The sequence below is a fragment of the Ilyonectria robusta genome, assembly GCF_021365365.1.
Source record: "Ilyonectria robusta strain PMI_751 chromosome Unknown BGZ61scaffold_5, whole genome shotgun sequence".
NCBI classification, from domain to species: Eukaryota; Fungi; Ascomycota; class Sordariomycetes; order Hypocreales; family Nectriaceae; genus Ilyonectria; species Ilyonectria robusta.
Window position 1 is genome coordinate 254632 of NW_025764439.1, and position 21144 is coordinate 275775.

Here is a 21144-nt window from a genome sequence, read left to right on the forward strand (position 1 = left end):
CGTCAGGTAGCCCATACTTGGAACTCCCCTGTATGCCTTGCCTCGGGTAAAGTAGCGGGTACAGAGGACTGAGCAGTACCGAGCACACTGCCTTGGGCTGGCGGGAGGAGAGCAGCTGGCCAGGTATTTCCTCAGTGAGACCGGTGATGTGTATCGATTGGTGATGGTTTGTTCATCCATTCTATTCTGACATACTTTTTCCATCTCTGCTGCTCTTTGTTATTCTGTTTGATTGCCCGGTACGCCATCCCATCCATCCCATCCCACCTTCCTGTTGCTGTCCCTCTCCCCAATCCGCCCTTTTCCACCACTCGGACATCCGTGATTTGCGGATGGCACGATGGGTCATGGCGGACAGGGATTTCCGTCGTGGGCAAGGGAAAAAAAACCACAGCCAGCGGATGGGATGGGATGAACTGTGCAGCTGCCGGGCGTGCTAGCTGCGGGGACGGCGGGGCGCGACGCTCTGTGCTAATCTGCACGTCTCTCGGGTACGTACCGCGCCGCTTGGAGGGAGAAGCAACCAGAGGCCCGCGCCGGTCGGTCATGGTGCGGCAAGGGAGGATGGAGCTCCAAATGAATGTCACTGGCAGCAGAACTCGCCCTCACGCTCGGCGAGTGCGCCGGCGGCTTCACTGAGCGTTTACTGCATCCTCCAGGGCGCCGGGCCCCCCGAAGCTGCGCCTACAGGGCCCTCCGAAATCGCCCCAGCGAGCCCGCCGTCAGCGCCGGGAGTCTCACCCCACCCACCACCCAAGCTGGCAGATGGAATTCCGCTCGTCGGCACTGTTATGCAACTCTTGCATGCGACGATCCAAACCCAAGGCCATGGATAGATCCTTGCCTGCCCGCACATCCTCGGAGGCATGTCGACGGGCTTCCATCCACCCATGGACCTAGATCTGGTCCTCAGCAAAAAGGCGAGACGGCAGCAAGGGACCCAACGAGAAGAGGCGGGCAGGCAGTCGTGTGTCGCGCCCGCGTCTGAGGCTGTCCGAGGCCGTATGAGGTCCAGGGGAACCCCAGAGCCTCTCAGGGGCGACGCGGGATCATCATGACCTCACTCGTCGCTCACTCATCCATCCATCGCCTTCCCGCAATCCAGCCAGTCAATCCGTCGCGGCAAGGGTGAGATCGGTAGGCAAAGTGCGGCTTTGAGCCATGCGAGTCTCACCCAGAACAGCAGCAAGTCTCAACCATTCGAGACATTGCCGTGGACGATCATTTCTCACTCGCCGCGAGTCTTCTTCTCCAGGTATTGCGTGTTCACTACCCCATATGATGCGCCTCGCTTCGAAGAAGCACCACGAGTGTAATGAGCACTCCCTCGAATCAGAAAGGAGCCAATACCTAGTCGCGGAACCGAGGCAGCAGGAAGCAGATCATGGACAAGGACGGGGCTTGGAATGCAAGAGCTTTGACGAAAAAAGAAGCTTCTTCGGAGGTCCAGGTAATAGTTGTTCCGTCACCACCAATACGTGGGAGCAATCGACCACAGACAGCTCTGCTCTGCTGCTGCTGCTGCGACGGATCTGAAGCGCGGACTGAATCCGAAGCACCGGAGACTACAACCACCGAAGGGGCCAATCCGTGTACACGAACGAGGGACGTGCCTACGAAGCACGCCTTGACAGTTGCTGCAACGGACCGTTGCTTTTTTGACAGCAACATGTTGCGCGGGTGGTCAAACAAGCCCGCATCCTCCCGTCCAGTCTGAGTCTCCCGTTCCGTCTCCTGTCAATCATGCCGCTCGGCTCATGGCGTTTGGCAGCCGCCTCGTGGGGAACAAAGGGCCCGGAGGGGACGGAAAGATCAGATCGCCAAAAGGGGCGCACGGTTGGGATCCGGACGGGTTGAGATCGCGAACGTGGGTAACAGGCCGAAACCTACCTGCGCACTTGCGGGCTCTCGTTGAGTTTGCGGGCGACAGCCGTTGGAACGGCTACTGCAAGGGCGACGTTTGGGCACATTTTGGGCCATGCCATCCGCCCTCTAGCGCATCGACGGAAGCTCTTCCTAGCGTTGGCCTCTGCGCGTGGGGAGTGTGTGTGACGGGCAAAACTCTAACCTCGAATGAGACGAATTTCAGCTGCCCTCTGTCTGAGAAGGGTTTGATGAGATCGCGAGGGGGGTCTCGAAGTCTAGATTCGAGCAGCAATCCTCATCGTTCCATCTTGCGCGCGTGCGATTCTCCTGCGCGTTTGTGTGCCTGCCAGTTCCTGTCTGTGCCTGCGCGCTCCTTGGTTCGGCTGAGAGTATGTTGTATTCGCACACGGCGCTCGGGTGCATCCGTCCGGACCTTATCTCAGGGGTCGTGGTGGGTTGCGGTGGGTTGTTGTCTCGAAAAGAGGCATGTATGATTTCCCGGTGGCGCTGCGTCATCAAAATGTAATCTATGTACCGCACCGGCCTGGCGTCGCATGCAGACGCCGTCACATTCACGACAACCTCCCGATCCCGGGAGAGGCGTCGAGGTTCGCGAGCGTCCCATCCTGTCGGCTGTTTGTGGCAGTCTCGTGCCGACACATCTGCCCATCTGTCCATCCACCAAAAGTCCTCATCAACCGTCCAATCTACTCTCGTGAGCCCCCTATTTCGACGAATTCCTACATCGCCCCCTCATTTCCTGCCCATCCTCTATGCTTGCTACCCTCGCGACCACAAGAAGGCGATCGTTGACCAACCAGTCTCTCTCTCCTGTGTTCTCCGCATCCCATCCAAAACCCGATGCATGTCTTGACGCTCCCCGCCCTCGCTCGCCACTGGCAGGTCTCTGGAGGTTCGCCACCACGCATTGGGCCCCGGCTTCCAACCGTGCTGGTCCCTGTCCGCATCCCCGCCTCTGAGGCTCATGGACGAGTGAGGTTCGGAATCGCATTGTCTACCAGTACTTAGCTCTCTTTTGTTTTTCCATATGCATGTTGTCATCTGTCTCTGGTGTTCCAGCTTTTCAGCTCTGTCGGGACGGCAGCGGCAAAAGGCACTTGAGCATCAGATTCCCCCACCAATGCAAGCAAATGCACTTCCGATGCAATGCACTCTCTCACTTGTCTTAATAAGATCGACGCTTTGCCAAGGTGCTATGATAGGTACCTACTCATCAATTTGCCTTTTCGTTGCTTTTTTTTCGTGTCGTCAAACGTCCAGCCGACAAGCTGCGGCACCCACGGCGTAGGTTTTTCTTAGGGTAGCCGATCATTGCACTTTTGGGACAAAGCCCTGGATGAAAGGGTCCGGCGGTATGGCACACGATGGTCAAGATCGCTCTCCGTGCATACACGGGCGTCAAAGACACCGATGAGAGACAGACCGTAAGATCTTGGTTGGTTGTTGGCTTTGTGTTGACTCACATCCAAGACAACCGTCTCGCGCAAGTTGCCCAGCATGACGTGACTACGCATGCGTGGCTCAGTTGTATCCAAAGGCAGCAGCGGAAAAGACGATGGCGTTGGATAAGTCTCCATAGCAATATAGCCACATTGCGTAGCATCGTCCCCTATTCAACAACGCTATCCAACCGCCGCCGTCATTATCCACCGTTGTTATACCGTTCCTCTGCCGCCAGTGGTGGGATAGGGGCTGCACCGGATGTAACTTCAGCAGGACAAGGTCTGTGTCTTGTGGGGAGTTGTGACCAGAGTGACAAGCGACTAGAGCTAGGCGCGTATGTAGCCCGCAACTGGCGAATGCACTCCATATCACTACTGTACGCCCGGGAAAAAATTGCCCAATCCACCCTCTCTGAGCCCTTCAAGCTTCACTGCCTCAGTACATGCCGCGCGTTCGCAGTGGCCAAAATAGAGGCTCGGTCTTTTTTCAGGGGTAGTACGTACAAGAGTGCGTGGAAGCACGAAGCAGCATGGCGCCTATCTCGTTTTCCACAATACGGCCGCCACCACTGGGCGTCAATTCAAGATGTGCCACTGCCTCACACTCGCCGTCACACCTTGTGCTCTATAGCTCTCAGCACACTCAGCAACACTCAGCAACTTGCTGCAGAGCAATCAAAGGCCGACCCTGGCTCTTGGGGGCGTTTTTGCACGGCCTGGTTCTCACCCGCTCCCTGTCGCTAGACTGCCCCGCTCTCTGCGGCATCTCTGGTGGGGCTTCCGAGGGCCAATCAAATGCCTGTGCCTGGCGCCTTTCCTCTTGCGGAGTAGCGGCCCCCTGAGGTACAATTTACGTTGTAACTGCACAGGGCGGCTCGGAGGAGGGGAGGGGTGTGTCGGTAGCACCTTCCTTCCCCCGGCGGTGCAGCCTGACCTGACCCTGTCTGGCTTGACGGGTCTGCCTGGGGAAAGAAGCAAGAAAGAAGCACGGTGGGTGACATCGCGAAATCGGATCTGCCAGCGCCAAACTTGGCCATCTCTCACCCGCCCGTCGCCCGTCCGTCACCCGATTGTCCGCCATCTTGACCTCCTCACGCGCCAAAACCCATCTGCCCACCGCCATTTCCAACTCTATCGACGTCCCCATTTGCCGGGCGCCAAGTCGCATCGTTCTTGACAGCTTCAATCAAGCTCCCTATGCGTGGGGCACCTCTTTCGGCTAGCAGCCCGCCGCCGTGGCGTCGTGGGCTATTAGCACGCTATCCACCCAGCGGAGCTTTATTTTCTTCTTGTGCCCTTTTTATTCTTCGCCCTCACTCCCACGTAATGTCGCGATGCTCCGCTTTGGCTTTGGCTCGGCCTTCGGGCGCAGTAAAATTCCATCCGGCCTTCTCGTCGGGCTGGAAAATGCCCCCGGTTTCTCACCCACCTCGCCGGAACCGTGTTGACGGATCGCCTCGCGTCAGCCGACATGATGATGGGCGCTCGCCCCTGTCAACGTCAGCGCTTTTCCAGAGCCTTGTCGGAGCCTTGCCTGACAAAGACCGACAGTGGATGGTTCAGCCAGCTTCTTCGCACCTCAATCTCCAGTCTACCCCAGTCTCGCAGGCCACATTACCTCAGGACCCTCGCCCAAGCCTCGTTGTGGTCCCGACTCTGCGGTGGTGACGGTGCAAATCATCTTACATATGGCGGTGCCCAGCGCCGTGTTCACGCCACGGCCCCAGAGGCTTCTGCTATGTAAGCCGTCGTCATTCTGGAACGCTGGTGCCAGGTCGTGGCTTGTTTCGTCTGGTGCTTTGATCCGTCTATTTGAGCCTCATCAAAGGACATAAAATGTTCGTCTCCAATTGCGGCGCTGCTTGGCATAATTGTGCCGCTCATCTCTCTGTTGCCAAGGACTGCCACGGCACGTTGATCTTCATCAACTCCGTTCGTGACTCCATTCCCAGCCACACCGTTGAAGCTGTCTATGACTGAGACTGATCCCGGCTGGGCAATCAATAATCTTTCGGTCGTCCCGTCATCTAGCTCTTCGTCCACCAAGCGGCACGTCGTCGACACTAGCCAACTCTCGCAGCCTCTCTACCAACACCACGGTCGACACCTACCAAGCTCGTAGTAGCACTCTGCCTTGTTCATGCCATCAGTGCATCAGTGCATCAGTGCATCAGTGCAGCATCAGCCCTTTCACTGCCATTGCGATCGTCGACCCGGCACACTGGCTCCCACCCCCCTCCCCTGCAAGCACTAATCGGCCTGCATGAGACCAATCTCCGCCCAGCAACCATCCTCCTTGGCCTCGTGATCCGTCTCCGGCTTGAGAACCAAGGCAGCCGGACTGCGGGAGCTATCTAGACCATAATTATTCATTACTCCGTCCCAACACATGACTCCCACCACCTCACCATCTCGGTGGTGATTGCTGGACGACGTCACGACTATGCATCTTTCGGGCCAAGTCCCAGTCTGTTCACTAGTATTGACTTTTCCCTACAGAAAGCCACCCGCCCCGGTTAAATCTCACTTCCAACGCGGGGTTGTCCACGAGACAGTTGCTATCAATAAACAATCTGCCCAAAAGACGCGACGCGACGCGGGGTCGAGAGATTACACCTTTCCAATATTCTATGGTGTTGTGTTGTGGTGTGTTGATTGGAATGGACATTTGAGTATGGCCATGCGATGTCTTGCCTCGGCTCTCCCGAATCACAGAGCAATTGAATCTTGTGAGGGTGGGACCATCTTGCTCTTGCTCTTGATTACACATGGCAATGGAATCGTCGGTTAGAAAGTTCCGTCCTTTCGGTTACCATTCCTTCACCTGACCCTCAATATCCCCACCGCTTCCCCAGTCACGTCTTACCCAACCGAGCAACAGCGCCATGTGGTCCTTCAAATCTGCAATCCAGTGCACTCTGGGTAATCTTATTGGGAGTCCAAAAGGCCGATATCACAGACTTCACAAAATCCACTATTGATGTGCTCATTCGTGATCAGGGTCCAGACCACGTTTTCAGCGGTACTCAGCTACTCGGCAATCCATGGCAATCCCCATCCCCATAACGGATACAACCGCGATCGACGGTTGACAGGAATGGAGACGTCGATCCGTGAGGCGAATCGTCGACTCATCACCAGATCTGCGTGGACAATGCGCATCCCGTCCTCAAAATCACCTGATATTCTAAGACACAGGCGAACACTTGCATTGATCGCACATCTGTCCTTGTACCTGTCCTCAAGGCTTCCGCGCCTTGGATGATATTGGCTAATGACTGATTTCTGCATTCATTAATCTGTGGATAACCCTTGCCATGCGGCTGCAGCTATCGACTCCATCTACGGCGCCATAGCGGAGAAGCATGGGGAGCAGCTCTCCATTCATTTTACCCAGGCATTTCGCAGAAACAAGTGGCGTGATCTTTGATACGTGCGATGGGATATCCACAACGGCTAGATCTAGCGGGTCATCGGTAAATAAATTTCTCATTATTAAACAATCCTGGCTGGCAATTCCATGGACAACAATAAATGACTTGATGAGCTTTGCCGAACAAGTCGTAATGGTAACAAAGATTTACCAAGGACCTGCGTAGCAAGTAGATGACGCAAGTAGATGACAGGAATTCAGATGGTGGGTCCAATATCTTCAACACTCCTCAGCACCTACCCTAAAGGGAAACATTTGATGGTACGAAAGGCATGATGGTATCCTTGGAATAAGAATACTGGAATCTATTTGGCTGTACTGTACTGTTTCTAAGCCCATGAGTTAGAGCCCTAGTCTAATTACCCTGACTCCGTACCAATTTCCAATGATGCTGCAAAACATCGATTCGATCATATGGAGAAGCATTAAACAATCCCTCCATCATGACTGAATCAGATATGCTATGACTGGTTTTCCTTTCCAACACCCAAGGATCCGACTTGAACCCGTAAGAACCCGATTTCCAAAACAAAAACACAAGAGAGACCCTATTTCTTAATCTGAGGTTCTGACATGTTGTCCATTGAAATATCCTCGTGAGTACCGTTGGGGAGATACTCAAACGGAGACTCGCTATCCTTGGCTTCCAAGGTTTGCTTTCGGCTAAAGACCTTGCCGGGGTGGCCAGCATTCAAGAGAAGGACGGCGATGCACATGGTCCTGAGGAGTGTCAGTACAGAAGAGCTAAGAAACGCATCAAGATGGGGGCTATTTAGGGAGATCACACGTACACTGACTCAAGACCAATGAACAGGCCCTCGTTGCGGAAAATTGCACTGAAGTAGCCTTGGCCAAGCTCGACGATACGGTACGCGCATCGAACAAGGATAATGAGGGTCGAGGCGAAGAGGAGGCCGAGGAAGATGTTAACTGCCTTGGTGAGACGACCGCGGCTCGGCGAGCGTGACGCCCTGAAGACGTAGTCTGCGAACAGGGCGGCAAAGGCAACGAGCGTGACGACCTGGAAGATGAGGCCGGCGAGGGAAATATTCTCGCCGATTTCAACGGCATGGTGGTCTGTGCCGACGCAAGAAAGAGCACCGCCGAGAGCTTGCAGGATCAGGGAAACGATGTCGACGGGGATGAAGACCCAGTAGAAGAATTGGGACTTGATCCGGGAGATTGAGGGGTCGATGAAGTTGATGCTGTGGTGGGTTGAGCGTTAGTGGAATTGTGGAGGACAGTTTTCGGCGATGTAGGATCGTATAATTAGGAGAGGTGAACGTACACTTGCGCAAGGAGGACGTAGATGGCGGAGCAGAAGAAGACTGGGGCGACGGTGATGCAAACTGTGAAGGTGTTAGCTATCCATCTCTCCTGTCAATTCTCCCTTCCCTCCTCCATAACTCTAGAGGTATCACGAAGCAGCTAATACGTACCGATTTGCATCAAAAACCCATTAAAGTCGAACGGGTTGTCGTAGATGATCATCCGGCCAACATATCCAATAATCTCCAAGAGGCACCCGCTGATCATGCTCAACATGAATCCCCAAGTCTTCGTCCGCACGCCCTGCCATGTGTGGAGGAGCGTTGACAAGCCGAAGACAGCCATGAAGACGATGGTGGAGGGGACATTGGGTCGGTATCGTAGCAGACTGGCCTCGAGCGGGCAGAGCTCCAGTGTGCAGTTGGCGTTGGGGCCGAAGCTGATGAGGCCGTTTGGTAGTGTGGAGTCTGTGGACATTGTGCCGGTAGGGTTTGTCGTCTTCCCTTTCTGTCTATGTGATGGCCGTGGCGTATGGGTGCTTCTCGAGTAGGTGGTGCAGGGGCTCAGGTCCTTCGGGAGACGTCTGTTGGTTCACGATGTGACGAGATGGCACGTCGCGGGTGACAGGTGTGCGTTGTGTGATGTGCGAGACTGCAGCAAGCAAGATGGGTGCGCGTACCCGTCCCCATTTATACGGCCAGCGAGATTTCCCAGATCTCTGGGCCCTCAGGCAACCCCCATGCTTCGAAGCCCTGTCAAGCCAGGCTATGGCACGCACAATACGAGTCTAACGCGTGTGGTTCAAAGGCTATGATGCATTGGACATGCAACCTTGTGGGTACTCGCCGGGCTGAAGGGGGATGACGTCTGCAGGGAGGGGCGATCTGAGGAAAATCAGGCGAGGATGCTATTTGAAGAAGGGAAACGGGGGTCGAGTTGAGGGGATCTGCTCCCGGTCCGGAGCTGTGGTATTGGTTCGTTTGCTCCGTGTCCGTCCCGGGAGCCCGTGCCCCGGTCCGCGGACGGCCGGTTGTGGGACGTAGACGCGTACTTTTGTCAAATTGAACATGGATGCTCAGCCTCGTCGAGATCCAAATGGTCGAGTTTGGGCTGTAGATAGATCGTGGTTGGTGGAGCTGTACAGTATGGAGTTCTCGGGTTTGTCGGGTCGCTCGTTTATTCGTATGCTCGGGGGCTATTACCGGTCGGATAGCCCGTTTGCTCGTACGGCCAGGGTTGTCGCCGAGTCGCTGGCGACGCCATTCGGGGGTTTCAATGGGGTCGACTTAAACATCAGTCTTAAGGTTTGGAGTTATATTTTATTTTATTTTATCTTTGCTTAATATCACCGATGGATCAAAGCCATGCAGTGTTTGCGAACAATAGAGAAAAACATTTAGTGCTACACCCAGCACTAGATGAGACTGAGTACAGGGTAATTGAACTGCGAGAGTGGTTTTCGGTTCCGATATTCGAGTCTGGGTTCGCGCGGATCCAATCCATTTAAATTCGAGTCTACATAAATTTGACCTTGATGGAAAATACACAGATCCGGGTTCTAATCTTGCACCTGTTAAACGTGCTCTGCAAAATGAAAAGTTAGACTTGTAGACTCCATCAGTACCCAGAACATATCCAGAACTCGCAGATGCTCCAGTTTGCTTCAATCAACTCGCGTCTGAACGCATTTCAACGAGACTGGAATCAGCCAGCTGGCACACATCGATGCAAAGCTTTCCCTAGCCATGCTGCTTAGCCCGAGGGCCGCCGAGCCGACCATAGCCACAAGCCACTGTAGCGGAGAGATTGGAGCAGCTTTTGCGGCGTGACTTGTTTTTTTTTCATTGAGCACTTTTCATTTCTCCGCAGCTTGCTAGCTACTGACATAGCCCGGAAAAAATCCAACGGCGCCGTGCTAGCCCTCAAAGGAGGCGCAGAGGAGGCTACTGCTCTCCTAGCTGACAGCATAGAAGGATACGCACTAGTGGCCCATCGAGCGCCACTGTATCTAGACAAGATCAGGGCATCGGCAAGATTGAATCTTAAGGTAGAGCTAAGTGCACAGTGTCTTACTGTATAAGCTACTGAAGCTTCTGGTACTGGGCGGGGTGCTAATTGTGTATCTCTGTTGTTCGCAAATACTGCATGAAACAAAGGAACTCTCCCATAATTAATCAGCCCTCCTACAGAGATAGCTCCAAACATGTTCTCTATTCTACCTAGCTAAGTCTAATTTCCCATTGCGTTTGACCTTTTTTCTCCTTCAGCAAGTTTCCGATAGACTCTGAAAACTATAAACCCAGCCTTTGATATACAAGCGACGAGTGAGAGAATGAACGCTCCGGGTATGATATTGGCAAACATCAAAGCCCACACCAACAGTGACGAGATGTAGAGAAACACACCAAGTACCATGGGCCAGCTGCGTTCTCCTTGGGGCTCCAAGTTAAGTGGGATGTTTGATGTCCGGTTCGCAGAGCCATTAGTTGGCCTCGATTCTGGTCGAAATTAGCTGAGGGTCTGCGATAGTATGGGCCTGGTAATGGCAGCTAATGTCTGGACTAACTCACCTGATAATGCTGCGAAAGCGGCCAAGAAAGGCTGGGCAAGCAGAAAGATGGGCACAAGCTGACCGAAACTAGGCTTAATATTAAGACTGTTTGCGTTCTCGTCAATGAGAAACTTGAACAAATTGGCGAGCCCGAAGGCGAAATAGAATAGCATCCAAACGGCTTCCGAGAGAAAACTAGCCTGGAAGGCGTCTAGCAAGGAGCTGGGCGTTCCACCAGTGACAATGTAGCGTGAGTCCTTGTCGAAGAGTTCTCTTAGCCGTCTGTAGTATCCAATAAGAATTATACAGATGAGCACGGCGAGGTTGAAGGTGATTATAATCTCGTCGGATACGTTGACGTAGTTGGGCCTCCGGGGATCGACCAGGCGGAAGTGCTGTAGCGCACACTTGACAGAGACGTTGGAGTTGAACCGAAACGTGACGGACTCAGAAATGACCATGCAGACGATGAGGAGACCGAGGAAGAGGACGATGAGGCCGGCTCGAAAGTACCCCAGCCGCCTGTGCTCGTCGAAGTGGTCCCGAACGACGGTGAGGGAGCAGAGGTGGATGATGCAGGAGAAGTATGCTAGAGAGGTGACGACCCGAAAGGAGTAGACTGAGAGGGTTTCGTTTAAGCCCTGCAAACCTCCTATCATGAACATGGTCGCTGCCATGAGGGCCATGCCAGTAAACAGTTGTTGGTCGCTCATTCCTAGCACGAAGGGTTTTAGGACCCTAAACCACCGCTCTCTCGTTATAATATCTGTGGGTGACGTCGAGTCCGCGGGCTGGACATCAGGCTGCTCCTTTGTTGTATCTGAAGACTCTCCGGCGGTGGATGTCGACGGTGGTCGATCGCGTGACTCGCTGTTGGGAAGACCTTTGCTTGGACTGCTGGTCTGAGACAAGTCTTTCAAGGCAATGCAGGTGGAGGACGTCGACAGAGATGGGAGGCCAAGCGTAGCTAGGAACTGGCGGTCGAGTGAGTGGTATCGATCTCGAGGCAGACCTCCAAATAGGTATCCTACTAGGATGGCGGTTATATTGAGGATGATCGCGGCAGTAAAGGCTGTGATGACCTATATGACGTGAGCTTCATCAGATCCGAAAGATACCCTGGGATATGGGCACGCACTCCCCATCCCGCCACGTCAGGATCGGCGACATCGTGAAGCTCCGTGCACAAGCCCACGACAACGAGGTAGCTCGAGCTATTGTTCATCGTTCGGCAGAGAGCTGCAAGTGAAGTCTATCGTAGTCCGTCACAGAGGGCAGTGAATGTTGGGTGGAAGTTCCGATGGATGATGAAGCGGGCGTTGGGCGTCAAGCGGCTGTATTTGCCTCATCGCCTCGTAGCCTCGTAGCCTCGTTCGCCTCGTCGCCTCGTTTTGTGACAAGACACACAGCCCCTATGGTGGCGCAGTGGGCGAGCGGCTGCATTCATTGGACCTTGGACATCCTTGAAACAAGCTCATGAGAAAATCGAGCAAAATGTCCAGGTGATGATTATTGTCAAGTTCCAGGTTCTGTTGGCGGGGAGTTCCATCGCGATAGAGACGCATCTGAGAACGCTTAGCGGCTATTTACAGTGCCTGCGCCCAAGGAAGGCTTGAACAACGACTATGAGTAGACGATCCCCTTAAATCGTCGCCTTTGATCAAACTGATTGAATTATCGCTTCATACTTCTCTGTTCCCAACTCGCCACCTAAACTCGCCGGACTGTAGCTATCAACAGTGCCGAAGCCAGCAATATGGAGACCTCCGCAATGTCGAGGGGTTGTTGTAAGAAGGTGTAACGATGTGGGATATTGGCCAAGACAACAGCTCTGCATGAAAAAAAAAAATTGTACGCCTAATATCAAAGTAACAGAATACAATCTAGAAACATCTATACATATCCTAGAACCGCTCTTGAGGAACTACGGCGGAGAAAGAGCATCTGCTATCTCGCTTCTGCCCTTGATCAGATAACGCTCCAATCCCCTCGTAGGTGATTCGGAGTACAGAACGGACGATCTTATATATTGTGCCGCTTCATTGGCTATGGTGCCAGCCTCCCTCGCTATCTTGCGCTTCTTCTGGCCGAACACGCCCTCGCTAACGTGGTGGAGTCGTATGAATCGATCGTGTCGGAGCGGGGGAAGGAGGAGTCTCTTCGTCGTCGTCACCGCTGTCGTCTTGACGCTTTGCGTTGCTGTCGGGCTGCTTGCACCGAGCGAGTGTCTGAATTGGTGAGCGATTTCAGTGTTGGGGTTTGTAGGGAGAGGCGCGAGTTTCCTTGCTTTTGCCACGTCCCTGTATTCTTAGCCCAGGTATCAAGGGAGTCGCCTCCCCAGCAGATGTTTTGTATTGGATCAGGAATTTCCTGCTCCAGAATAAATTGTTCTGTGCGAGTTGACGTGCTGAAGTGCAAATCTTATGCCGGTAGTGTTGCGAGGTAGAGGATGGCGGTCGAGATTCGGTCAAAGTTGGGTATGGCACCGAGTCGAAATCTTCAGTCGCCCGGCTCAGAGGCTGTAAAGCTTCTTGGGCTTCTGCCCTGCTGGCTGGCATGATTTGGTGACTTTGAAGCCAAGATAGAAAGCCGTCGCCGACTGCTTGGCTCATTGGGGGCAGTCGTTGATGCCCATAATAGTATGCGGACCAATTCTGTTGGTTGTGCAAAAGGCGGAACGCCAACGGCTGCCTTCTTCCTGCATGTTCTATCCTTACCCCGCTCTAGCCAGCAAGCTATTTAACGTGGTTCTCCCTCAGAAACATTTCCCTTTCGGTTCAATCTACCTTTGGCCTTTCGTCACAATGTGTACGTACATTGAGTACAACTTTTCCTTCCTGAGTTGCGTCAAGCCTGGCGGGAAACACGTCTTTCCACAACGCGACATAATGTATTGCGAAAAAGCGAGAACGACAGGATCACGGTGTGCGAATATGCAGCCAGTAGGTGCTGGCCAGAAGCGGATATTGGGCTCCTCGATAAAGGCTGGCTCATGTTTTAGTTGTCCATGATAAGCGGCCCTCCGTGTATGCCATCCTGATTATATTCTATATCGGGCGCTAATCCGTAGTCCAAATTCTAAATGATCTCATCCACCACACGACCGGGACGATGGCTAGGATTAAGATGACTGGTATCCCCGAGTTGAAGAGCTGTCTTGTTTTGGACTGGTGTGGGAAAGCAATTGCTTGTAGGCATTAGCCACAGCATAGGGAACATCATGGTGAACATACCTTCTCTCTTCACATCTTGCAGTAGCTAGTCAACGTTGTGATACTTTTCCCTCCAACACTTTTCGATGACAATGCCTAGACCAGGGAATGATTCCAAGCGTGGCAGGCAGCCAGCCCTGAAAGATTCCGCAACAGCAAATGAATCCATTCCCTCAAATGGAACCTTGCCAGATAAAATCTCGTTGATAAATCGGGATGAGAATGAGTCGTCTCATACCAAGTGAGGGCATCTCCGCCATCCAGGGATGAGCCAGAAAAGTCTCCTACTATGGCATCTAGATTCTCGTCGAGAAATACATTGTTGCTGGAGATGTCGCAATGAAAGATATTTATTGAGTGAAGAAATGCAATGGCGCCAGTTGTTTGCTCCATCCAACGGAGTTTAAGAGCCAGTGGGATGTTATGATGGCTACGGATGTATTGTTGCACGGAGCCGTGGCACGCAAATTCGAGGACCAAACATCTGTCATCTAGGGTGCCATAACAACGCATGATGCCTGGATGGCCCGAGCCGAGGCGATCATATACTGCAAATTCTCTGACTCTCTCTTCGATATCCTTGTAACATTTCGCTGCGGCATTGAGTCGCTGGACCCAAGACGACAAACCAATGCCAATGGTTTCGGTGTGTGGAATCCTGTCCGGGACATCGACTATCTTTTCGATCACTGACATTGTGGCGAGCGGCGAAAGCTGTACTGGTGTCGTGGTGCGAGTGAAGTCGGTGCAAAGTCAAAGGCGTCACGACGAATGAAGCCAGGGTTTCAGAGATCGATCTGTGCGCCAGTGAGGATAAGTTGGGTGATCGGAAAAGCCGTTGGCTGCACGATAATTGTGACCAAACGGTTGAACATACGCATGCGCTTTATTTGGAGATCTGCCAGGCATCTGAGATGAGCGAACTCGGCAGGTATATTGTTTCTAAGAAGAGGAAACAGATTCCTCAGAAAATTGAGACTACTTGTAACGTATTAAAGTCACATGATCGCTCCCTCGCAAGTCCTTGTTCAACCTCACTCTAATCTACCACAGGATCACTTGGTGGCGCTACTGATGCATGTGCAAATTTCTCGCCTTTCAAGAGATGTCTGGCGGCATGCATTCCCGGTCCGCGAACGGAATTGTGAAACTACTCAAAAGACACCTTCCGACTCGAATGCGTAGCTGGGGGAGCCAGGCGGCGCAGTGAGCATTGGATTGAGTTGCTTTACTTTAATAATGATATATCCTCCACGGTCTTCAATTTGAATCATCACCTCTCATTCAACATATTATTTATGTACTCTAGCACGCCGATGTGCTTACTTATCGAAGAACCATGAACTCTTGAACCCATCTTCGCCTTCCCGCGCAACCACGTTGAACATAATATCACAACAGGCTGTAAGCCTGTCAACTAGATAGCTCTACCGCGTGTTCACGCCCGTAATGGCCATTAGGCGGCATCTCTTGCGGCGTCGAGCCTGCCAACTCCTGCGGATGCTTGGGCCCCTCGCGGACCCATGGTGGCGGAGGCGCCTGGTGCGAGTCTTGGTCTGTAGGCTGTGAGCTTGCACTCCGGTTGTTGTTCCTCCGCAATAGGTAGATGGCCGCAATGGCAGTACCGCAGACAAGGGCAAGCCCTCCGATGACTCCGCCAATTATCGGACCGAGATTGTTCGAAGCGCCGCCAGACGACGAGGGCTCGTCTCCCGAAGCTGCTGAGGTCGTTTCAAGCGCGCTCTCGTCTGATGCGGCCTTGCTCTGTGTTTCGGAACCAGTGCTGCTGCGTGTGGGGTCGGAAGTGCTCTCGGAGACGTCGGCAGTCTGCCGAGATGTGACAGATGCCGTCGTCGACTCTGAGGCACTTGTGGAAGTTGTGGAAGTTGTGATTTCCTCGTTGGGTGTAATCTGATAGTGATCGGTGCCAGACTTTGCGCCACAGGCGATGTAGGAATATGTTTGGTCGACACCGAAAGTCAAGAGCGCAGTAGAACAGTAGGTGGTGCCGGTGCTATTGTGGTGTGGCAGCAGGTTAGCTGCGTCGTTCAAAGTAAAAGGTGTCTACATCAACAAACCAAGTAAAAGTCGTCAAACTCTCGCTGTCCGTCTTCCCGCATCCTTTAGAGCAGTCCTTTTTGTCAAAACAGCTACCGGCCAGTCCGCAGTCTGTAGCAGCCAGGACGGTGTTGGGACAGAAACCCCACAGGGCATTCTTGGTGTCTACGCGGCAGACATAACCCGAGTTGGCGGTCCTCACTAGATCAGAATCGCCGTTCAAGTAGCCACAGGTCGAGAGCTCAGTGGTTATGGCTCGTTTTTGAAGTTCGGTCTCGTTACGGTGGGTGAGGGTTAGCAACCGAGGTGTCGGGGTTACGGTTGGTAGGGCTGTGAGAGGACCATGGCTGTAAGATGCTCCGAGCCGAAACAGGGAGAACAACAAGAATAGACGGCTTAGAGCTTTCATGGCGGCGAGGATGGTAGTCTGTTTTCTTTCTTGGTTCCTTAAAGATGAGCGGTTGAAGAGTCTTGAGGTGAGGAAAGGCAAGGAGGAAATGGACTCAATCTTTATCCCTCCGACCGCCACCGCCAGGGGGGATCTGCCCCATACTGACATTCTGCTGTGCCTTCCAACCGTGTTGGACTGTTGGTCTGCTTACACAGCCTGTCTTTCACTTTCACTTTCAAACTCGGCTCCAGGCTCTGGGAATCCCCCCAGGGATGCTATTGGGTTCTCGCCATTAATCCTTGCCTAGGCGGGCGAGTTGCCAGGGGTGGACCAACAGCATTTCTATCAGGGCGCCAACGAGAGACAGCTACTGGCGTAGGTTGCGGGGCCTTTGGCTGTACCTGGAAACTTGCAACCAACACAATTCTCAATCGGGCATCTCGCTCAATGAACCCAGGAGTCCGTAATTACATGGTACAAGAATACGTGTATATCCGAGGCTGGGAGAAGGACTATTGCCCATGTTTGGTTGTTGGCGCTAAAAGTAAAGAAATATTGTCTTTGTCATGTCCTTCGCCTGGTTCCGGCCCATTTCTGTTTCCTCTTTACACGCCGCATCTCTTCCTCGTGGCCCTAACACGTCCGTCCAGCTTCTGCAGTCAACCGTGGTGAGGCTTTGGTGATGTGCTTGGTCCTGTGAGCTAGTCATGCACCGCAGGCTTCTTTTTCTGCTCGTACCGGCGCTCTGCTTGTTGCTCGTCACCACGACGCTGTATCTCGGTCGCGATCGCCTCACTCGAATCCCCGCGCTGCATCTTCCGTTCCCGCACAAAGCGGCACCGTCGACCTCATCCGCCTCTAATGCTGAGCAAATCGTGGCCACTCCGACAAGTTCACTTGCTGCATCTACGACTACATCTGCGACTGTATCTGCGACCGCAATCACCATTTTAAATGGTTAGTGTTTACTGCTGTACAGGTGGCGCCTCATGCTCACATAGTACTCAGGAACCGTCCTATCTGCCTCGGGCATCGCTCCCTACATCACGGTAATCCTCGATCCCGCCGTAACAGAACCTCGGCACCTCAAGTGTCCCGCATTGAATACCAGCCGGTACGATGCCCTCTTACAGCACAAAGATCCGCAAAAGAATACGAAAAACCCGCAGCATATCCATTACTATTTCGCAATCGACTTGCGCAATTGCTTAGCGCTTCTGCCACGTCTGCTAGGCAGCGTCGTCGAAGTTGTTCGCTTCCTGGGACCTGAATACTGTGCGCTTTCTATCATTGAGGGCAATTCGCCAGATGGGACTGGCGACGTCCTCGCCGCCCTCAGTCCGTTCCTCGACCGCCTCCATCTCACCTACTTCTACAACTCGTCGGATATCAACCCGGCCAAGGGCGACCGCATCCACAAGCTCGCTGCGCTGCGCAACCTGGCCCTCCAACCCATGTTCGACAACCTCCACCGAGTATCGGAAAACACCACCATTCTGTTCCTGAATGATGTTGCCGCCTGCCCCGAAGACCTCCTCGAGCTAGCACTCCAGCGCCACGCACTCGGAGCCGACATGACCTGCGCCATGGACTGGACGTACGTGGGAAACGACCCGACCTTTTACGACGTCTGGGTGGCTCGAACTCTCGCTGGTGATTCCTTCTTCGAGATCCCCCCCGACGGCAACTGGAACTCGGCGTGGAACCTGTTCTGGAACGCCCCCGACACCAGGTCACGCTACGACGACAACCTCCCCTTCCAGGTCTTTTCCTGCTGGAACGGCGCCACCGCAATTGGTGCCGCGCCGCTGCTCGACGGCCTTCGCTTCCGCGAGACGCACGGTGGAAACGACGGCGAGTGCGCTCAGGGCGAGCCGCAGATCTTCTGCAAGGAAATGTGGTTCAGAGGCTACCGGAAGATTGCTGTTGTTCCGATAGTGAACCTTGAGTACTCGGATGAAAAGGCAGAGCAAATCAAGCATCTTAAAGGGTATGCGTCGGATTTGGCGAGGAGTCCAGGGGAGGACAACAGCATCAGTTGGGTCCTTGAACCACCGGAAAAGGTCAAGTGTATGCCGACATGGGATAATCAGTTCTGGCGGCCCTGGAATGAGACATTGCGTCTATGATCGAATGGGATGGAGAGAGTGTGCGTGCTACCGTGTAAAATAACCAAGGTGGATAAAGCGATCTGGACGTGTATGGTCTTGTTGATGGCGTTTCCAAGGTATGGAAGATACTTGACTTGGTCTTAGGTGGGAACCGTCTCGTCGCCCGGGAAGTCCGTGTCGACCTCTTCCTGCAACTTCTGACGCACACCCGGTGCCCTGACGACGTTGTGAGAAATGCACTGGAGGAGTTGGAAGTGGCGTCGCTGTCCGTTTGCAGTTATTAGTAGAAGAGGTATCTAACTCACTAGCAAATCCCTTGGTGGGACCCAAGTCGAATACGAGCTCTTTCATACCGTGGGGAGCAAAATAGGTATATCTTGAGCCAGAAATGTAGTCGGGATCATTCATTCGCACCCGTTCCTAGTTGTAAAACATACTATTTAACAAGAATTAAAATTGGCATTTATCTAACCTGGAATAGTCGGGCTGGTTTGGCGGTCGGCCAATCTCTATGCGAGAATTTCACCTAGCCTTCTGTTTTTTGGTGAGCAAGTGTTTCGCAGAAACTTCAAGCAATATCACTTGAAGATGTTGTCTCTATATTTCATGACCTAGTAGCCGTGGGGTTGGGTAGGGGTGACAGTGTTCATTCTGTGAAGTACTCGTGCCCCTGGGGATCTCTGTGTATGAGAGCTTCCGTGCGACGTCCTCTGAATTGTATACATCTTAGTGCTGGTGTCTCGCGGGCTTAGTCTACTCTTGTCTAAACCTCGACCCTAGCTCCCGCTCAGACTGAACAGTTATATTTCTAGTCATATTACACCGCCACACCTCTCTCTTCCGCCCAGATTCCCAACTTTGCCCCTTATGTCATACCAGATCCCCTGCTCTTTTGCCGCTTCGATGACCTTTTGCGTGTCTTATCGCTGCTGCTACTGCAACTGCTAGCGGAATCAGATAGTGCGCGGGACTTCGCCGCTGCAGAATTCCTCTTCCGACTCTCTTCCAAAAGGTCGTCCAAAGACTTGCGAATTTCTTCCAGCCGCCTACCCCTGCCCCAGTCAATAATATTGAGGACGTACTTGCGAAACTTGAGGTAATGTTCGGGATCCTGAAGCAAGAAGATATCGACCGTTGTCATGTAGTAGTCTTGCTCATTATGCTTCCATGTAATATAGAGTCGCGCTTCCACACCGTTCATGGCGATGCTAAATGCAGCGCTATCAATCGGATGGACCATGTCGCTCTCACACAGCCTCAGACGACGGTTGAGGTTTTCGGCGATATTGACACAGGATGCAGAGCTCCCAAGGCATTGATTCATAGCCCCCCACATACTCCCGCCATCGCCCTTGACCTCGATGACGAGGAAAGGATAGATTATATAGTAACTCTGATTGTTGCCTATCATCTCAGTCCCCATGGAGACCAGCTGGTTCTGCTGCTGGGGAAAGGCCTCCTGCTCGTCGTATCCGTAGAGCATGTCTGGCACAGGGATGCTGACTTTGAGAATCGAGCTCGTGTTGGGGACAGCGTGCTCTGCCATCGGTTCTCCGTCGCTGCATTGCAAACTGTCTCCTGGATCGGGGTTGGGGAAAATTGTCTTCTGAACGTATTTTCTCACGACTGATTTATTCGCACCCATGGCGAGTTTCTCCAATCCCTTGTCTTCCCACACTTGATCCAGGGTCGGACCAGGAGAGTCACGATCCCGGCGCATTTGGTCGATCAAATCGGTGACATGATCGGGAAGTTGGTCGCGGGAGGAACGCATGTAGATGTTATTCGCAGCAAGGTTCCTACACTGGTAATCAAGACCCTCGACACCAGTTTTCGTGGACGGTTCTGACGAGGATCCAGTGACGTCCGACGATGCTGGGAACGACGGCCTGTAGACTGCCAAGGCATTTCTGGCATCCGCCGAGTCTGGCTCTTGTGATGAATAGGGTGCGTGGGCGCGATGGCCCGTCAGATGCAAATCGAAGTTGCGGTCGTAGGTCGACCGCTTCTTTGTCTTTGTTTCTGGGGTGGGAAACGTATCGATTGGATCTGCGGCCTTGGTCGTCCGGCTTCGCGAAGACCACCTCGCTCTCATGGCTATTAAGGGGTGGGGATACTAGATGGACTCGTTAGTAAAGCACTTGGTAGACTACACTCATATCGCCTTACCCCACGAAGATCAGTTAGGCCAGGACCGCCGTGTCTTGCAAATCTAGCAAGATCTCTAGCGGTGGCAGCAGCGGTATGCTGGGCGAGTTCTCTCTGCCTAGGAGTCGGTAGAGAAGGATGAGAAGGGCGCCGAAGACGGGTCCGGCGGGTGTGCTCTTCCACGGCTCGATGGGTCAGCTCGATGCTGGATGGCCTATCCCAGAACTCGGGGGGGGATTTCCGAGATGCCCAAGTATCGGGCCCGATTTCACTTCTCGTATTGCTCTTGTTCGATGAAGGGTTGTCGATGGTGGCTCGCGAAGACTCATCGGCGCCTTGTCGCTTTCGATTCTGTGATTTTTCCATGGGATATTTAGGCTGCAAAGGTCGCGGTGTCGCAGTTGGTTTGGTGATGCTCGTTGAGCTGGCTTTTGACCAATTTGGGAGGAGGAAGAATGTTTTATCACGCATGCGTGTCGGCGACTAATAAAGAGCTTCTTCATTCTAACCGATTTTGCTAGTACACACTACTCGCATGTCCAAGTTACATGTTCCGTTGTAGTAGTGTTCTTGGGTCGACGACTAATACAGGGCTTCTTTGTCCTGGATTCTGTTTCACTGGTGAGCTCCACTCGCTCCTCT

At 53.2% G+C, this 21144-nt stretch overlaps 7 protein-coding genes across 7 annotated transcripts; 1 reads left to right on the forward strand and 6 right to left on the reverse strand.

The window, feature by feature from the left end:
• Positions 1-6871: 6871 nt before the first annotated feature.
• On the reverse strand, positions 6872-8921 carry BGZ61DRAFT_384963 (RTA1 like protein-domain-containing protein). Its single transcript, XM_046242713.1, has 4 exons — positions 8202-8921; positions 8051-8111; positions 7554-7967; positions 6872-7482 (listed from the first exon to the last, which is right to left on the reverse strand). Exons 1-4 carry the CDS (start codon positions 8506-8508, stop codon positions 7311-7313), a joined length of 954 nt encoding a protein of 317 aa, XP_046107274.1. The 5' UTR covers positions 8509-8921; the 3' UTR covers positions 6872-7310.
• Positions 8922-8928: 7 nt separating this feature from the next.
• Positions 8929-9158, reverse strand: BGZ61DRAFT_446033 (uncharacterized protein). The gene has a single exon (XM_046245169.1). It carries the CDS (start codon positions 9098-9100, stop codon positions 8939-8941), a length of 162 nt encoding a protein of 53 aa, XP_046107275.1. The 5' UTR covers positions 9101-9158; the 3' UTR covers positions 8929-8938.
• A 1056-nt stretch (positions 9159-10214) lies between these two features.
• On the reverse strand, positions 10215-11998 carry BGZ61DRAFT_384964 (uncharacterized protein). The gene is made up of 3 exons (XM_046242714.1): positions 11721-11998; positions 10602-11664; positions 10215-10529 (listed from the first exon to the last, which is right to left on the reverse strand). Exons 1-3 carry the CDS (start codon positions 11805-11807, stop codon positions 10261-10263), a joined length of 1419 nt encoding a protein of 472 aa, XP_046107276.1. The 5' UTR covers positions 11808-11998; the 3' UTR covers positions 10215-10260.
• Positions 11999-14007: 2009 nt separating this feature from the next.
• Positions 14008-14355, reverse strand: BGZ61DRAFT_281542 (kinase-like domain-containing protein; the record flags this gene model as incomplete). Its single annotated transcript, XM_046238465.1, has 1 exon — positions 14008-14355. A coding segment is annotated over one exon (348 nt), but the record flags the coding sequence as incomplete, so codon positions are not given.
• Positions 14356-14877: 522 nt separating this feature from the next.
• On the reverse strand, positions 14878-16416 carry BGZ61DRAFT_446040 (uncharacterized protein; the record flags this gene model as incomplete). The annotated part of the gene is made up of 2 exons (XM_046245170.1): positions 15873-16416; positions 14878-15808 (listed from the first exon to the last, which is right to left on the reverse strand). Coding segments are annotated over exons 1-2 (1136 nt in total), but the record flags the coding sequence as incomplete, so codon positions are not given.
• A 289-nt stretch (positions 16417-16705) lies between these two features.
• On the forward strand, positions 16706-18822 carry BGZ61DRAFT_384970 (cryptococcal mannosyltransferase 1-domain-containing protein). Its single transcript, XM_046242715.1, has 2 exons — positions 16706-17200; positions 17252-18822. Exons 1-2 carry the CDS (start codon positions 16951-16953, stop codon positions 18370-18372), a joined length of 1371 nt encoding a protein of 456 aa, XP_046107279.1. The 5' UTR covers positions 16706-16950; the 3' UTR covers positions 18373-18822.
• A 230-nt stretch (positions 18823-19052) lies between these two features.
• On the reverse strand, positions 19053-20584 carry BGZ61DRAFT_384975 (uncharacterized protein). Its single transcript, XM_046242716.1, has 2 exons — positions 20524-20584; positions 19053-20470 (listed from the first exon to the last, which is right to left on the reverse strand). The coding sequence occupies exon 2, from the start codon at positions 20447-20449 to the stop codon at positions 19220-19222; it is 1230 nt and encodes a 409-aa protein (XP_046107280.1). The 5' UTR covers positions 20450-20470; positions 20524-20584; the 3' UTR covers positions 19053-19219.
• Positions 20585-21144: the final 560 nt, after the last annotated feature.

Coding starts and splice junctions, on each gene's coding strand:
- BGZ61DRAFT_384963 (XM_046242713.1), bottom strand. CDS start 8,508: ATGTCCACAGACTCCACACTACCAAACGGCCTCATCAGCTTCGGCCCC. Junction 8,112..8,201: donor TGGGTTTTTGATGCAAATCG/GTACGTATTAGC, acceptor ACACCTTCACAG/TTTGCATCACCGTCGCCCCA. Junction 7,483..7,553: donor TTCATTGGTCTTGAGTCAGT/GTACGTGTGATC, acceptor GACACTCCTCAG/GACCATGTGCATCGCCGTCC.
- BGZ61DRAFT_446033 (XM_046245169.1), bottom strand. CDS start 9,100: ATGTTCAATTTGACAAAAGTACGCGTCTACGTCCCACAACCGGCCGTC.
- BGZ61DRAFT_384964 (XM_046242714.1), bottom strand. CDS start 11,807: ATGAACAATAGCTCGAGCTACCTCGTTGTCGTGGGCTTGTGCACGGAG. Junction 11,665..11,720: donor CTGACGTGGCGGGATGGGGA/GTGCGTGCCCAT, acceptor CACGTCATATAG/GTCATCACAGCCTTTACTGC. Junction 10,530..10,601: donor CGCTTTCGCAGCATTATCAG/GTGAGTTAGTCC, acceptor AATTTCGACCAG/AATCGAGGCCAACTAATGGC.
- BGZ61DRAFT_384970 (XM_046242715.1), top strand. CDS start 16,951: ATGCACCGCAGGCTTCTTTTTCTGCTCGTACCGGCGCTCTGCTTGTTG. Junction 17,201..17,251: donor CGCAATCACCATTTTAAATG/GTTAGTGTTTAC, acceptor CATAGTACTCAG/GAACCGTCCTATCTGCCTCG.
- BGZ61DRAFT_384975 (XM_046242716.1), bottom strand. CDS start 20,449: ATGAGAGCGAGGTGGTCTTCGCGAAGCCGGACGACCAAGGCCGCAGAT.